At 44.0% G+C, this 17476-nt stretch overlaps 1 protein-coding gene, 1 long non-coding RNA gene and 2 other non-coding genes across 6 annotated transcripts; 3 read left to right on the forward strand and 1 right to left on the reverse strand.

The window, feature by feature from the left end:
* Nucleotides 1–100: 100 nt before the first annotated feature.
* On the reverse strand, nucleotides 101–1574 carry Cyt-c1L (Cytochrome c1-like). The gene is made up of 2 exons (NM_143426.3): nucleotides 1468–1574; nucleotides 101–1286 (listed from the first exon to the last, which is right to left on the reverse strand). The coding sequence occupies exon 2, from the start codon at nucleotides 1174–1176 to the stop codon at nucleotides 142–144; it is 1035 nt and encodes a 344-aa protein (NP_651683.1). The 5' UTR covers nucleotides 1177–1286; nucleotides 1468–1574; the 3' UTR covers nucleotides 101–141.
* Nucleotides 1575–12002: 10428 nt separating this feature from the next.
* On the forward strand, nucleotides 12003–17108 carry lncRNA:CR31044 (long non-coding RNA::CR31044). 3 transcript variants are annotated; one of them, NR_037770.1, is made up of 3 exons: nucleotides 12003–12400; nucleotides 12456–15293; nucleotides 15906–17108. It is a non-coding gene; the product is annotated as a long non-coding RNA::CR31044 (long non-coding RNA). The 3 variants fall into 3 exon arrangements; NR_037769.1 differs by having other exon boundaries at nucleotides 12456–12622; NR_037768.1 differs by having other exon boundaries at nucleotides 12003–17108.
* mir-279 (mir-279 stem loop) lies at nucleotides 13026–13125 on the forward strand. The gene has a single exon (NR_048508.1). It is a non-coding gene; the product is annotated as a mir-279 precursor RNA (primary transcript).
* On the forward strand, nucleotides 14625–14721 carry mir-996 (mir-996 stem loop). The gene has a single exon (NR_048510.1). It is a non-coding gene; the product is annotated as a mir-996 precursor RNA (primary transcript).
* Nucleotides 17109–17476: the final 368 nt, after the last annotated feature.

Consider the following 17476-nt stretch of genomic DNA (forward strand, 5'->3'; position numbering starts at 1 on the left):
AACAGACCGGCAAGAATCTATAACAGAGCAATTGTTGGTGCTTTACAGCGCGGATGGTTAGGCCCTGGAAAACCTATCGATAAATAAAAAGCGCGGCATTCATTTAAATTCAAAAACCTTTATTTAAACAGTTCACCAAACTTAGTCCTTCTTCTCGTTCTGGTTCTCGCACTTGTTGCACTCCTGCTCCTTGGCCTTGCGCGCTGCTTTGGCGGCCTCCTCCGCCTCTCTTTTGGCCTGGGCCTCCAGTTCGGGAATGAAGAAGATCTTGCGAGACTTGAGCGTTGACCACTTAAAACGCTTGATGTAGTAGGAAATGCCAATCAAAAAGGTCGAAATCAGAGTAACTTTGATGAGCAGCAGGCGACGTTCGTCGGTCTCCGGTTCTGAAGTCCACTTGAGGAAGACGCACACATCCTTGGCAATTTGGGCGGCCGAAGCAGGCACATTTGGATCTTCAAAGGAGACCACCTCATTGTCAACTACCTTGCCCATGGCAATCGCTCCGCCCGAGAAGTACGGATTGAAGTACAGTCCATCACGAAGGGCAAAACCAGCCGGAGGATCACAGTATCCGGTGAGCAGGGAGAACACGTAATCCTCGCCGCCCTTGCGAGCCGACACAATATAGCTGAGATCCGGCGGATAGGAGCCATTGTTGGCGGAACGGGCCGCCTCCTCGTTGGCGTACGGAGAGGGGAAGTGATCGGACAGCTTGCCGGGACGCTCGTAGTACTCGCCCTCCTCGTTGGGCCCATCCCGCACCGTGATGGCCTCCGCCTCGGCCTTGGCCTCCGCCTCCGTCATGCACACTCCCACCAGGTTGCGATAGGCCATGTACTGCAATGAGTGGCAGGAGGAGCAGACCTCCTTGTAAACGGTGTAACCTCGACGCACGCTCTCCTTGTCCAAGGCGGACAAAAGCCCTTTGTGATTCCAGTGCTGGTGGGCCGGATGCACGCAGTCCGAGGAGGCATCCACGCTGGTTTCCAGGGCGTAGATCAGCAGCCCTGCTGTTCCGGTTAGGGCTCCCAGGGCTCCCAGCAGCTTGCGATTTCCAGTAAAGCCGCTTCCACGACCCGGAAAACTTATCCGCGGACGCACCGATGTCCGCTGGATGCCGCTCATGGCCAGCTGGAAAAGTTTGCTGTTCAGACTCCTGAATTTGTTGGCCATTTTCGGTCGGATTCAGCTTTATCTCTCAAAACGATTTATTTACAATGTCAACGCAACCAGTGTTGGAAAGCTCTGTCGACTGGGGTTGTCACCACTTGGGGAAATATGTTCTGTCGAAATGAAATCACGTGTGTTGCGGTAAGTTAATATTTTAATTATTATATATTAATTTAAATATAACACCATCACATGCAAAATTACGGATCAAGTGAATGGCTTAAATGCAGTAATAACAATATACATTATCAATTGAAAGATTAACACTTAGGAATCTATCTTTACTGTACTCACCTATGGCAAAATATTAGACTTCCTCCTTTGATGGCAAAAAATCGTCATTGCGAAGAAAATATGTAATTGTTTGGAAATATTGAAATGTGTAAAAGTATAAGCTTTTTCACAACAATTTTTTAATGACATTTCACACAAAGCCGGCAAGAGCAACCTTTACCTACTAATTAAGATACATATCGATCGAAATGCACTTAAAAGCTCTGCTAAACTATTTGGAAAACATCTAAGCCCCTCTCCCTTGTGTAAGCAGTATTAAAAAAGTTAGTTTCTGGAACTACAGAGAAGGCAGGATGCTTAGAAATCCCAGCACAGACTTTCTTCCACATCAAGCCCAGCTTAGCCAGATTCTTATCGGTGATCTTTCTCCATAAAGCATATGTAAACCAAAACCCACCCAAAGTGCTGTTATTCTTCACAGCTAAAAGGTTGAATCAACGTTTTTCTCTATTGTTGTAACGATCGCCTCCTTCTGGGTTTCTTTCCTGTCCAACCAGCGGAGCAACTTAAAAATACAAAAAAAAAAGCAAATGCCAGGGCACTTTCATTTGTTATCTGGCTCAGTAATCTGTAAATCGGTAACAGCCCACCAAACAACGGTGCATACAATATTTCCTAGCCATTCTTCACACTGTGTGACCACGAAATCGTCAAAGTCAGGCCCAAGCCAGCTTTTACAACAGCCAAGGAGTAGGGGCGTCGGCTTACCGCAATTTTAGGGGGGCTCAGAATGTGGGCAAGGTAGTAATGAAGCAACCAATAATTGTCATAAAGCTGCTTTACTACCCTTCAAATTAATCAGAACCCACTAAACTCCATTACAATGCTTGGATTGTAAGCTTAGAGGTGATAGTTCCATAAAGGGGAACCCCCTTTTCGACGCCTATGGCAACCAATAATGACAATGCACTGTCGACGTCGACAGAGCGATGTAAACTCTATTTTTTTTTTTTTGTTTTTGGTGAAAATTTGTACCTGATTTTATATTTCCCTTTTTTGTTACACTCTTTTTGTAGCTGTTGGTCTGGTTTTCTTGTTTTTTTTTTTTTCAGTTATTACGTATTTCCATGTTTACCATATTTTACACGCGCTTACAGGCACACAGATACAGATACTTCCACGGATACAGATGCAGATACATTTACCCCCGGATTTTCCCTATGTGCGTTTTTAGAGTTCTGCTTCTGCGCAGCGATGCATAATTCCCACTTTTGAAATTTGTGTGCGGTTGTTGTTGTTGTTGTTGTTTTCCTCTGCGGTGGTGGCTAAATGTTGTTGTTGTTGTTGTTCCCGTTGCCGCTGCGCAATTAATAATTCTTTTCGACTGGCGTGAAATTTTCATAAGCAAGAAAAAGCAGCAGCAACCGCACCAACTTTCCATGAAAATCTCCGGCCATTAGTAGCAATCGCAACGCTTTTCACCGTGGAAAACCGCAGAGATTGTGCTGCGACCCCATAGAAATGGGCTCACGTCATGAATTTTATTCAAATTACAAACTCATTAATAAATGGCGTTGTTTACATTTAAGTAGAAAACAAAGCGGGCATGATTGTCCAATTTCTAGATGATTATATACTATGGTTAGGAAAATCTATCACGGAATATATGATATAAAGAAATGCAGTGGTATTGTGATTAATTGGAATCTGCATATTTCTCCACTTAACAGCGAAGGATGTGTTGCAATCCTTTTTTCCCAAATTGCTCGTATTTATCAAAGGAGTAACTGCACTGAAGTGGTCTAAAATATGCAATTGACTTCGGGGTAAACACAAAGACCGGACTATGTCCAAATCAGATATAAAATGCAAGAGATATGACTTATCAACTGAATAATTATTCGTGAAAAAGATGGGCCTGCAAATAAAAATACCCGAGTACGGCACAAAAAAGTGTGCATAATTTAGCAATAAATGTAAATATTACTGGTCAGCTTCCTTTGGGAGCCAAAGCGCCATGCTGCTGCAGTTTCCTGTCCTCCTCTCCAGAGCAAGATGATGATTCCGTCATCATTATCATTTGCAACATCATCATCAGCAGCACCACCGTCATCATACGCCAGAGGAACGTAATAACGATGAGGCTGTGTGCTGGCCATGTCCCACTCCTTATCTTGGCAGCACGAAAACCAGAAACAAGAATTATAGACCAAAAGCCAGTTGCAATGCGAGCGCATCTTGCATCTTTGCCACCGATCCCCAGTACGTAGGTGTGTGTGTGTTAGTGCCAGTGCGAGTGCGGGGGCACTGCATCGGTGGGTATCTGTGTGAGCAGCGCCTTTGGCCACAAGTGAATGCATCCCAGCACCAAGTTGCATCTGCTGCACTCGCAGTGCTGGACAACGCTAGAAGAAAATCAAAGCAGCTCTTTTGAGATACAAAGCGGAAACCATTAATTTGGCCAGTTTACTTCATTTGGTTACGTCCACACAAAAGAAAGAATCGCTATTAGCAATTACACCTTTAGGCATGCTTATAAATATATGATTTCCAATTGATTTGTATTTATAAACTGCATTGCTTAAACTGAACTACAAAGCATCTCTCTCTCTTTAATAAAAACCAGCTTTCATTTAATATTCAACACAGAAGGCATACCCAAACTTTTTGCTCATAATAAACATCTTTCTTTTATGACGTATCTGAAAGATCGTTTTAACGCGTGCGCAGCTACCGTTGAAGGCGCTGGAAAATCGCATGCGAGAAATGAACTTTCAGTTCGCTCTCTTTGGCGCTCTCTTTCGATTTCGTATCTTTCGGATTCTCGTTCTCGCTGCTCATTTATCGCTCAATTTCGCAAAGACAACAACAGCAAAATCGCTATGCTCCCCTATATACAACGACATCACGATTTACGCGCATGTATGGGTGCAATGTATCTGTGTGTGCGTCAATTGCGAGTGTGAGTGTGTGTGTGTGTTTATGTGTAGCATGCGGTTTTGCTTTGGATTTTTGTAAACTTCTTCGCAGTCTTCGGTCGCCAAGAGAAAAGACCAAGCTTCGGGAGAAAGATACAGATACGTAGCTGGAGGACACAAGAAGGGGGTGGGGGATGGGGGGCAAGAGAAGATGCAGAGGAGAACGAACTTCATTATGAGGTTGTAACTGTCTTTTCAATTTCTCGTTCTGCCCGATTCGCTTTGCCAAATGGAGCCTAGAAGATGGATCTGCGCCTCCTCTCGATTCTCCTCTTGATTCTTCTGCCCCTTCTTCCTCATTCTGCTGGCCCCCCTCCCTAAGCACACACACACACACACACACACGCAAACCCATACAATCAGCAGTGCCCGTTGATGTTGATGAGTTTTGTTTTAATTCTGCGTCTTGACTTCAATTTCTTATAAAGATTGTTTATATGCACGTAATACAGTGCAGCCTCCCTAAAAGGAACTTATTTATATTATATTTTAATAATTTAAGAAAACAGGATTTAAGCCTTTAAGATCTAATAGCCCCGTTCAAATGTATCTAAGCATTTGCATCTGAATGCGCATCTGTGAAGTGCATGTCCCACTGTGGTTGTTGCTGTGATTTGGTGAATCGCGCGTAGCCGATTGTAATTATTGTAATCGAGTCTCGAACCGATCGATCCGATACGATACGATCGCAATAGCGCACAGCCATTGCCATCGCGATCGCCGCTTGGGGTTGGCAAGATCATCGTCTTCGGCTGATTTGATTCTGTTTTAGCTGCTCTGATCATTTCGTAATAGTTTTCTCAATGCGCTGCTCTGCTTAAATCATCATCGTGGCCAAGACGCAGCCGATCTTGGCCATCCCACTGATCGCACCAATCCCAATCTCCCAGTCCAATGCCAGTGCTCGTGATCGTTTCGCTTGAGCCGAGCCCGCGCTTTTCTCTTTGAAGCCAACGTCATCGACAGTCGCAGTCATACCACACACAACACACCGCACAACACACACCACACACTCCATAGTACCAGTCATCATGCCTGTTGCTATTGCTATTGCTATAGTTGTCTTGGCCGTTGCTTTTTACTAAAAGTTGATTGACTGTCTGTTCATTTAGCCGCTTGTCCATGGCTCGCTCCGTTTGTTGGCTTTGTGTGCTCTTTGGGTTACACTGAGAACAAATCTGTATTTAAAATATAAATGAAATAGTATAGATTAACATCTTTATGAGCCATCAAACATAATCGATTTGAGCAACATTACGGCATTCGGTACTTCATCCTAAGAACTTTGCTATAATTTCAGAAGGATCGAAATAATGTATACATTTTTTTCGAGTGAACTTTTGTTGCCCCCTCGCCGTTCGAAGCTTCGGTTGCGGCTTCTCTTGCACATTTCGTTTTAGGCCATTATAGTTTTGAACATGTTCAAGTGCCATTCTCACGATTGTTTATAGTCTTTTAATTTCAGCCGGAGCAAAAGAAATAAACAGTGAAATTTAGCAGCAGGCGATTTGAGCCGTTCTTAGGCCTAATGTTCTGGAAACAACATGAAACCGAGCCAATGTCGAGTTAAATCTCGGTTTCGGGTGCAGTTTCAGCTTACAGCTGGCTTTATCGCTCCAGCTCCTTCAACTTGGACGCCATCATCTGCAGAAGCAGCTGAAGCCCCAGCTGAAGCTCCAGCTGAAGCTCCAGCTGGCAGCGGTGAAAGGCCTGAAGTGATCAATAAGTACCAGGGAGCTCGACGATCCTCAGGCCACGGAACTCGAGTGCCCCGAAATGTGTGCCTATTAAACAGTCATCATCAATGATTGTTACATTCTACAAATAGAAAACGGCGAAGCCATCGGGAGAATGTTTGGAGCAACAGAAGCAGCGAAGGAGATCAATCCGGCGATCGTTTGGCAGATTTATGAGTCATGATCCGTGGATCGACCTGAGCGATCGATCGATCAATAAGATATTTTCAGAAACTAGCGCAAACTGCTATTGAGAGATAATTCTGGTGTGTGGGGCTCTTAACGATCGCTTCGTGAATTACTTGCTCATCAGCCAGATATTGATTGATCTTAAATGTTATGATCTGGCGATCTGTTTTACGAGTCTAGGATTAAGTTTATGATTAAGGTGGGGCTTCCATTGGGAAAGTAGATATAAAAAACTGGCCAGGGCCCCTGAAATGCAGATGTGGGTTAATTGTAAAGATCTTTAATAACTTGTAAAAGTTCTTATGATCGCGAAATTAGTTCGATGGCAACCGCAAGACACTTAACTTAAATAAGCTAGGTATTCATCTTAAGTTCGATACCCCCAGGAAATGCAAAATGGTATACTTCTGAGTATTGTACTCGAAATTCCTTCAATTAAGCCAGCTGTCGATCGATGCGAACTCATTCCCAAACGGTCATCCCGATCGGTCGTCGTTCGTTAATTAACTCCCATCGAACTGCCACCAAATTGACATTCCCAGTCCAAAAGTTTGCCAGCTTGCAGTTTTCAGTTTGCCATTTACCATTTCGACGGCTTTTGTCCATCGCATTTGGGCCCCAGATCGTGGGTATCACGATCATCTTGGGCAATTTTCGCGCATGGAACTTTCAACTCCAAAATGGACTGACAATTGATTTGTGCCAGCAAAGAGCTGGAGAGCAAAAAAAAAGAAGAAAAAAAAGCAAAGCGCAGAAAAGCAAAACAAAGCCTGTCTGCAATTTAAATTAAAAGCGCAATTGAACTGGAAAATTCGTCTAAATTGTTTTCACAATTACCCACACACGGCAACCTGAGCCGATCAGGGTGACAGCCGGGGAAAAGCGCCGAGTTCAAGCGCGGAGTTTTTCCGCCATCTCTCCGCTTTTCCACTTCCATTTCCACGGCCCGGTCACAATCAAATCCAATCCTCGACGATCGCGTCTCTAACAACATGCAATACTCGTACCCGTACCCGAGCCTGGCCACAATACATAAAAATTTCAAAACTAATGATGCCGAGAGGAGCAGAGGAGTCTGGATTAAACAACAGCACAAAAAAAAAATAGAAATAGGGAAAAAACGAGCTGCTTTCGTTCGCAATTTATGCATGAGAAAAAAGATCTTTGGCAGAAGAAATGGTCCGCTTTTTGTGGGAGTTCTGCTTTTTGGCCTGGCTTGGTTTGGCTTGGCTGTATTTCTTCGCTGCGATATGATAAAGATCGGAAAAGGCCCAAGTTTAGAAAGGCAATAGCGAAAGAGCAGCATCCGAGGCGAGTATCTATGTATCTATGTATCTGCAATACATAAATTGTATGTATCCATACGGTCTACAATGTATCTCCTCTGTTTGGCTGTGTGCACATGTGCATGGGTGTGTGTGTGTGTGTGTGTATCTATGTAATGAGCATGTAACTAAACTTCTGTGTAGCCAAAACTCCTACAACAGCGATGGCAACAAAAACAAAAAGCCTAGACCCAGTCTATAGCTCTGCAACTCCCTCAATACCCGTTTGCCACAACTTCAATTCAACTGAACTGTACTCAGTACTCTTCGGGGCTCTCAGTCTGCAGTCTTCGGACCCAGTCTCCAGTGTTCAGTGTTTTCAGTTTTTCAGTTTTTCTGGCCGTGCTCTATCTGATGATGGCCGTTAACGTTAAAAGTTAAGGCCCGAAGAGCGCCCGACCCGACCTGCTGCCCTGTCTTCCCCGCCCGATCCCCGCTGCCAGAGCGATTCTCAACTCCCGATTCTTCTGCCAGTGACTCGTAAACATGAGCTACGTTCTTGCCCCATTCCCCTTTCTTTTCAGCCGGGTTTTGTTTTTCCCCCGCCGCGACTTGACTTCATTTGTTTGGCTTTTTTGGGAGACAAAACTGGTTATTGCTCTCGCCTTTTCCTTAGCTCGCTTACTCACTACCCATTTTTGTTTTTTGTTTTTTTTTTTTTTTTTTGTGTGTTTCTTGTTTGGCTTTTTTTCGGTTAACTGAGCGGTGGTCTCCGCTTTGCTCCTCGAGCATAGCTCTCTGTTTTTCGGGGCCCCAGTGGCGTACACATAAGCAAAGGGGCCCCTTGGCCACGTAAATGGCCCATGGAGATCCCGGCGACCACGTCGCTGCTCAGGCCACGCAGCTTCCAGCCTCCTAGTCTCCTGATCTTCTAGTCTCCCAGTCAACAGCTACCACAAACAGGATGTATTGCTTAAAGACGAACTAGAAGAACTACCAGATACACTCATAGAACCCAACCTGTGCAATCAGATTGGAGCTTCAATCCTAAAACCAATATTTCATTTTAAAAAACTTAAGATCTCCAATTCGCTATAAAGATATTCCTGTAGTAAAAGAAGATATTCTTTTGAATATCTGATATCCATTTAGTTCGTAGGCACATCTCTTTCCCAGTAGCTGTTTTGCTTAGCCAATGCCCACTGTAGTCGGCGATTGAAGCGGGGCACCTAGCCGAACCGAACGACAACCAAATCTCGGTGTTGCAGGCAGCTTCTAAGTGGAGTTCGGTTCGTTTTGGTGGGCATGGGCAGCGTGCAGCAGCAAGTAGGAAGTGGGCGCTTGGCGAAGGCTTGGCCTGGACTTGGTCTAAGACCGAGATCGGGACTGGCCACCTCCTCCTCCTGTTCCTCCTGTGCCTCCTGTTCCTCCCGTTGGGCAACTTTTTTCCGCACAACTCCTTTGTTACATTTTGCGAGCGAGCCAGAGGTAAACGATCGTTAGAAAGGTTTTATATGAAGCCATGGCTTCAGATTTGCGCTCACGTCTATTTATTGGACTTGCAGTTGCTGGGGCCAAACTGAAAAGCTGCGACCATAGCTGAATCCGAAGCTGGGCTGGATCTCTATATGCTGGAGCTGTCGTTTCTGCACGGAAAAAGAAACTCATAGAATTGCATGTGTTTCCGAAAATGGCGTGCACTTTAAATTCTATACGTTCTTGATACAAATAAAGATTTTGAGTAACTTTTAGGCGCTTAACTATCAAAGAACAGAAAATAGCTCATCACTTTAATCGTAACGATGAAATACCTCATCTTTATCTATCATTATGATTACCATTTAATAGTACTCTTGCCCAAAATAAATCAATTTTTTTTTTTTTTGGTGCACGGTCATGTTACCACCGCCTGTCGTTTAGAATGGCTCTTGGCCGTGCTGTTTGTTTTGTTTTGGCCTGCACAGTTTTTTATCCATTTTGGTGGCCTGTCCTCCATCCTCCGAACTCGGTGCTCCCGACTCCTAGCTGCTAGCTGCTAGCTCCCAGTTCCCTGCCCCATCCTCAATGGTCCATCCAGACTCAACTTCAGTGGAAGTGGAAGTGGCATGAAATGCTGTTAACCTCGTTTGAACTTTGCCATTTGTTTGAGCCATTGGATAGGCCGATCTTTCTTCTTGGCAATGGTTTTTATTTTCTCCATTTTTCGTATTTCTTTCAGCGATCCTCTCGCTGTTTTTGGACTGTTTAGACAGGCCGGCCAAGCAATTTAAATATATTGCAAACAAAAGGAGTGTATGTAATTTAATGTGAGTGGACGTCGGACGTGGACGCGGACGTGGACGTAGATGTGGATGTGGATGCGGATGGGGCCTAGAAATGGGATTGGAATGGTTTTGGTTTGGTTTGCCTTGGCATGGGCATGGGGGCTGGATGATGGGGACCATGGACCGTGGCAGTTGGGCAATGGCTGAAAAACACCACTGACATTTACAATGCGAGAGATACGGGTCCGAGCACCAGCTGGAGATTGGCCGGGTCAGGCCATAGCCAATCCTCCTCCGCACCTCTTCGTCGATAGCCGAAGAAACACAACCACCGCCCCCCCTCCCCCCTCCCCTGGGAAACCCCTCTGAGATCACCTCAAACACCTCTGTCAATGCAACTGCTGCCTACACACCTCGAAATTTTCGCAATGACAAGTAGCCCAGGCATGTGTGATTTTTGTAATCTACAAAAAGAGCTGGTGTTGCTCCAGGCTGGTCTTCCACTAAGGCTGGGCTTTGAACTGGGTTAGACCCACCAACTGTGGGAAGAACAGAGCGTTTAATTGGGCCAAGCGAGAGATTGGGGGAGTTAGTCGATCTCCACACAGGGAACATTCTCTTAGTACGATCGTATCATCATTTTACTGTATGTATCATAATAGTGTTATTACTATTGAAATGAGCACTGCAATATTTGGTATAACCTAAGAACCCCTTCAAACAAATGTTTTTTTTTATAAGTGCTTAACCATTGATAGCTAGATGTGTTTGAAACTTGCTATCTCCGCCTTCATAGTGCCTGCTCCTAACTTCTTTCAACCGGTTTCGCCCAGTGCATTCAAAGTATTCAAGAGCAGCCACCATAAAGACGTTCCAGCTTGTCAGATGAACCGAGATTAGTTTATGTTTTTGGGGGAAGAACGGTGGCGAACAAACGGTAGCGGATGACCTGATCCAAGACCATTACCATTACTATTACCATTACCGTGGCCCGTTTTGGCCCGCTTCCTAGTCCGACCAATTAGCACTATCTAAAGTGGAGTGTTGGGTTCCTTTTGCGTTTTATGGGAACTGGGCTACATTGTGTGTACACCCCCCCCCCTGCAACACACACACACTAAGAAGAAATGCCCTGCAGATACCCGAACGTACGTAGATATACGCCCACGTCCACGCCCACTCAATCGGCAATTAGACAGCGTCGCCGAATTTCAATTACAGGAAGCGGAAAATGAATGAAAATACGCGTATGGAAATGCCAGTATTGCAAACTTCATTGAGCAAGCAGATAACTGTGTCAAAAAGAAGAAGGTATTCTATATACTGTACATACGTACATATGTACGTATGTTTGTATATAATGGACAAGAAGAAGAATAAGCAGAAGAAGGGCGAGCAACAGCTGCGCAAGCGCTTTATGAAGAATGAGGGTAGCGCAAGGAAAGGGGAGGAAAGCTAAGACAGACAACAACCCTTCTGGGTTTTTGGCCAAGCCATTGTGACACACCGATATAAAAGGAAACAACTGAAATTCCGCATGTCTGTACATTGCTAACTACACGCACAGAAATGTGCATCACTTTGGAAAAATATGCTTATTGACTAACTAATCTCACTAACTTTTAAGCATTCCTGGTACAATGAAGTTAGGCATTTAGAATAAGGCATTTTTTTGTTTTGATGCATCCCAAGGTTTGTCGGGTAAACCTTTTTACTACACTTCAAGAAACCACCCCGAGAAGAAGAAGCCGAAGAGGAGTCGACGGCCGTTGTAATTATTTTAATATTTTTTTTTTACTGCGTCATCATTATTTTTCTCTGCCTTGATATATAATTCTGCTTTGTATCATTTGCACACACGATTGCACACATACGAATGGGAGAGAAATTCACGCTCAGCAATAAATGTGTGTATGTGAGTAGAGTTCAATTACCAGGCTTACCAGGGTTGTCAAGGTAGATGAAAACAAAAGAATAAATTAAATTAAATTAACGACACGTTAACCAGTTAAAGGGAGTGATCGTGGTTTACCGTTTTCAAGAAACCCCGAATTTAAATCCAAAACATGGCAACAACTAAAGTAACCAAGCAACGAGCGGCTCGGCAACCCTGCTATCTCCAGCCGAGTATATAAATGGAAGAGCGTCACTCGCGATCAATTCAGTTTCAGTTTGTCCTGCGCCGTCGGCGTTGCGCGCCGCGTTTCTTCTGCTTCCGAGAAAGAATTAAAGGGATTTCAAGAAGAAATCCCATAAACAAATAGTAGTTACTAAAAGTAAAGTATTCAACGCGTGTTTTCTGCGTATGGCGGGAGTGTGTGTGTGTGCCATTCTAAACTCAAATTTCCGTTGATTACAAGCCAAGCTCACCCACACACATGTACGCTCTCCATCGCCATCGCTCACAAATTTGAGACTGCATCGCCGATGAATACGAACGGATGCAAGCAGCATTTACAGTTCAAATGTGCCGTCTAATTAGAAATGATTTAATTTCAATAGCGATTTAATAAAAACGAATTTGCGAAACGAAGCGACGCCGCCGCGTGTGTATTTCGTATGTATGTATATATGTTTGTGTCTGTGTGTAATTCGCCATACTTCTTCAATTCAAAGAACAGACAGAAGAAGAACACAACAACAAGAGGGCAAGACATACTTGAGAAATAAAGCAAAACCAACAGCAACAACTATTGCTATCAACATGATTCTCTTTCGCTCGCTCTCCCGCTCTTTACCGTTTTGCTGTGCGCGTGTGTAAGCTTCGCTTTGTTAGTGTACGGGTATGTATATAAGCGGGCGAGCAACACAAAAAAAAGACACGCTGAATTTTCCCTATATTTTTGCGCCTGCCAATAAGCGGTTCTTTTGCGGAGTTGCCACACCGCCGTGCAGATCGTGGAATTTTTAATTGGAATTGGGAAAGATTCATTGCGTACGCCTATGTGTATGTGTGTAGAGCTGATAAGAAGCAGAGAAAGCTGAAAAGAGACGCCGCTTATCAACGCTAAAAAGAAAAAAAAAATCAAAAAAAGAAGGAGGAACAGAAACGAACTAAATGGGTCGAGCACATTGTCGTGTATTGTGTTTTGCACTATCGCTTAATAATTGAAATTAAAGAGGAGGCGAGGGAAATGGAGAACGCAAAAATCCCATTATAATGGAATTGGGACTGGAGCTGGAATTGGAATTCATACTACTGTTTTTAGTGGGTGGGGGTCCAGTGTTTCACATTGATTTTCTTAGTATTTGTGACTAGATCCACACTCATTAATAACGGTAGTTCAATCATCAAGCACGTGTTTTCTTGACAAACTTCGCGTGTACTTCATTCGAAAAGCAAAGGGACAAACAGGTGGTGATCTTTGAAAAAAAAAAAGAGACGCAAGGTAATTAGTCAATGTCTCGCACGCACACAACGTCATTCAGACGGAACGACCGAAAAAAAAAGAAGGAAAAGAGCACCTGTTCGAGTGCACAAAAGAGAGGGAAAGAGAGCCCAAAAGGAAGAGCGATAGCGGAAGAGCGACTTGATTGCAGGCCCGAAATAAAATGAAAATTAATGCTAATTTAGACCACTTTCGGGCCAAGCAAAACAGGCCCAGAACAATGATCCCCCAAATTCAAAATTAATTGTAGCCAACTGCAAAGAACTGGGAAAATTGTTAGCCTAACAACAAAGGTTAAAAGTTCAACAACTGTTGCCAGCTGAGTCACTGATCTACGTACAGTTGCGGTGGAAATAATAGTGCTCTCATTGCTCAGATCATACAAGAAAGTCAATTAAGAGCAAAGAGAAAATACATAAAACATAATTTGTATGCTTGATAAAACTGAGTCAGTCCCCTTTTGTTTCCTTTAAATTATATTTGAATTATGCTCATCATATCCATGGTTTTAAAATATTTCAAAACTATTATTTACCCCGCAACTGTCTTTTTTGTTATATTCCTCTGTAGTTCCGCCTCCCTAACTTGACTTTTTGCTCCGGTTTCTACCGGAACAAATTGCTGAAATACCAAATTCTGAGAAGACACCGCTGTCGCATAGTTTAGATTAATAGTTGTACATGCATTTGTATACACCCCCAAACTTGACAAACAATAATTTCCATCGAATCGGGTGGCTGGCCTGTATCACTCACTATATGTATCGGATTTTATCCAACTCTGCTCTCTGTTTTTGTGCCCCGATCAGCAGAAATTCAAACTGCAGCGACGCCACAATTCTTAAACAATTCTCAAAGACGACGGCGATTCTGATTCCGATTCCGATTCTGTCGGCTTTTCGTCAGAGGAGAATCATGTTTGTGGGTGCAAGGGAGTGGTGGGAGGAGGAGGTGCCACATATTATTGTATAAATCAGCAGAAAAAACGGCAAACTGCGGACGGGCGAACAAAAAATAATAAACCTTAATTCGAAGCTCGGAGCTTGATTCATTCATATTACCCGGGGATCCGGGCAAAAGTGGTGGTGGTGGCCGAAAAGGGTAAGGGGAACTGCTGACTGTGGCCACCCAATTGAGCTATGAAAACCGATCAAACCGATCGCAATTGTTGGCAGGCACGAGAGCAATGACATGACATGCAAACTACTAAGCCCCAAACGGAAAACCCATTGTCCAATGCCCAATATTCAAAACCCAAAACGAAAGAGAAAAACCAAAGCCAAAGCCAAACCCAATCACCAATCACAAAAATGCCACAGAAAGTCGTGCAGGGGCAATAATCATCATCCGGGCGAGAAAGGAGCCCAATAGTGGGGATGTGGGGAAGGATGCTCTTTTCTGACTCTATTTTGTCGGCGAACATGGATCTAGTGCACGGTGGTTCATGATTAAGTTCGTGACTAGATTTCATGCTCGTCTATTAAGTTGGGTCAGCACAACGAAGAGAGCGGAGCTTTCCATCTCGCGGGGATCGGAGGGAGTCGTTTTCCAACCCAACCCCTCCGGCTGATTTGGCCAATTAGCCAAACGCATTAATTATGGGAAAAGTATATTTGATTGACCCGTGACCCACATCGAGTGGCACACGCCCCGCAGCAGCAGCAACTACCGAAAAATGAGGGCGTGTTGCAAGATACTCGTAGCAAGCGCCAAGCACCACTACATGGAGTCAATGGCCTGCTGTCCCGCATGCTGCACATGCGCTCAGTCCGGGAAAACAGCAGTAGCCTTGCCGATTTGCGGTCCTTTATCTGCCAAACGGACTGACAGCCGCCGCCGAATGTGAAAAACCAAAGCCCACGGCAGTCAACGGTCCACCAATTTATGGGCTGGTGACACGCGATTAAAAATCGAATCCGAGTGGCCCCTACAGAAACAGTGGCACAGGCACAGAAACAGAAACCCAGGCCACTGGGTACTGGGAACTTGGAACTGCAACGCCAATAGATTTTCGTGTGAAAACTCGGCGAGGGTTGTTGTTGTCGTTGTTACCGTGGCGCCTGCGGGTAAGTAACGGCTTTTTGCCCGCCTTTTGTCACATGGTGAGAAAAAAATAAACAAAATATCACTTGGAACATGCCTTTTAAATGTATGTATGTATATCTATTATAAAAATGGATCAACATTCAGGGCACCCAACTGAACCACGAACTATTTAGTTACGCAAATTCAACAGAAAACCATTCAGTAGCAAATGTCTTAGTGATCCATAATACCTTGTACTTGTACAATAATCTATTTACAATCCACAGGTTTTTGTTACACTTCTATTAAAAGTTAAACGACCTTTTCGTTAAGATTGTCATGTCAATTGAATTGTATTATCAAATGTTTAAAGCTTGCTGAATGGAGTTCGTTTCAAAATGCTAGAAAGTGCTATTAAAATAGAGGAAGTAGTAAAATAATAATCGAAGTAAAAGATCATACTTAAAACGGATAATCTACAATGTTTTTTCCGGTGCAGTTGTTGTTGCCAACGACAACAAGACGACACATACACATGTACCTACATATGTACGTATGTATGTGCGTTCTGTTGCGTGGGCGTTTGAGTGTAACTGTAACACCTGCTGCCGCTATTAACACAGCATTTCGCTGCTCTCCAATTTTAATTTCAGGCCAAAGGAATGAAGCCGGAACACCTTTCAACCCCGTGGGCCATTGTTAGTGCTCCGTGGCTAGGGATAGATGGCTACTGTATGGCCACTTGCTGCACGGCCATGAAGCTACTCCTCCCACACGATTTGCTTCACGCTCATTTAAATGCCAACGCACCGCAGGGAGGAGAGAGCAGGGCACTTCACTTCGGCGGCTCGGCTGGCTTATTTACATATTTTCTAAATGAATATGGGCCCCGCGAGTTTGCAACCCCGACCGGCGGTGGCAAAGCCGAGAAGCGCATTCAGTTGCAACGGCCGCGGCAGCTGGCTTTCCCTGCACTGGATTTCCACTTCCTCCTGGTCGAAGCAGCCGCAGCAGCAGCAGCAATAACAATCAGGAACAGCAGCAGCAGCAGCAACAAGAAGCCGTCAAACGCCGCAACTAATTGATATAATAGTTAAAAGAACAAACTAACGAGAAAGAGGTTGTCGTCGTCGAACGCGGCGCGTTGGAGAAGTGCAAAACCTTTCCAATTTGAAAATAGTTTTCCTGCTATGTGTGCTCGTTCCCACAAGCGCGGCAATACCAACTCATACCAACCCACGGCTCCAACACCACCAGATGCAGCAACAACTGCATCAACAGCAACATCGGCTCAGAACAAGCACAAGCAGCGAAAGCCTGCACTTCGCCAAGCGGTGATTGGGAAAAGGGGCTGCAGCTGGAGTTGGAGTTGCAGCCAGAGTAGAAGCTGGAGCTGGAGCTGGAGAAGATGACAATGCAGCGATTAGAGCAATGCAGAACTTGAACTCTACGACGGCGGCAGCTGGAAAAATGTTTGCCCCGATCCCCGGGACACCGACTCAGTCACTCAGTCCGTCCCAATGCGCGGCATTTCCGTTCGGAAAAAAAAGAGGATGCTGTCGAGAAGGAAGGCCCTCGATCGATTCGATGCTGATGCATTCTGCAGGGGTGGGGGGAACGTAGTGATCATGTTTGTAGCATCTAAATAAAGTACCTGTAATGGTTTTCATTAAGTAATGCGTCGTCTTTGGCTTCTTGGTTTATGAACACGGCAAATATTTAATGTGAGATAAAAAATGTTCAATATTCAGATCATTGACCTAAACAACAGAAGAACTTAAGGATGTCAACAATATATAAACTTCACAAATACTGCTTTCTTTGACGTTGTAATATAAATAAAACGTTTTTATATTAAATTAAAAATCTTCCTTAAATTCATCTTCCATCTTAACATAGTTCGCTGCTGTTAACATCGATTAGGCTGCTATTCGCAGAGATTATGTTTTCCCTTTACAACACTGTATTTAAATTTAAATTATGAAATATCAGGCAATACTAAACAGTATGCTAAATATAAATATAAAACGAGATCACAGATATCTTCATAGGGGAACACTTTAAATTCAAAAAAATACGGGTCGTTTTAGAATAAACGCACCTTATTTGAAATTGGATCTTTCTTACTAACGATCAGTTAGTGGTGGAACGCCTTGCGCTTAACAGCACGCTGTTATTGAAACCCCACTTATTGGACTTTATTTACAAATTGAAATGTGATAAA

This window comes from Drosophila melanogaster, chromosome 3R (assembly GCF_000001215.4).
Source record: "Drosophila melanogaster chromosome 3R".
NCBI lineage: Eukaryota > Metazoa > Arthropoda > Insecta > Diptera > Drosophilidae > Drosophila > Drosophila melanogaster.

Coding starts and splice junctions, on each gene's coding strand:
- Cyt-c1L (NM_143426.3), bottom strand. CDS start 1,176: ATGGCCAACAAATTCAGGAGTCTGAACAGCAAACTTTTCCAGCTGGCC.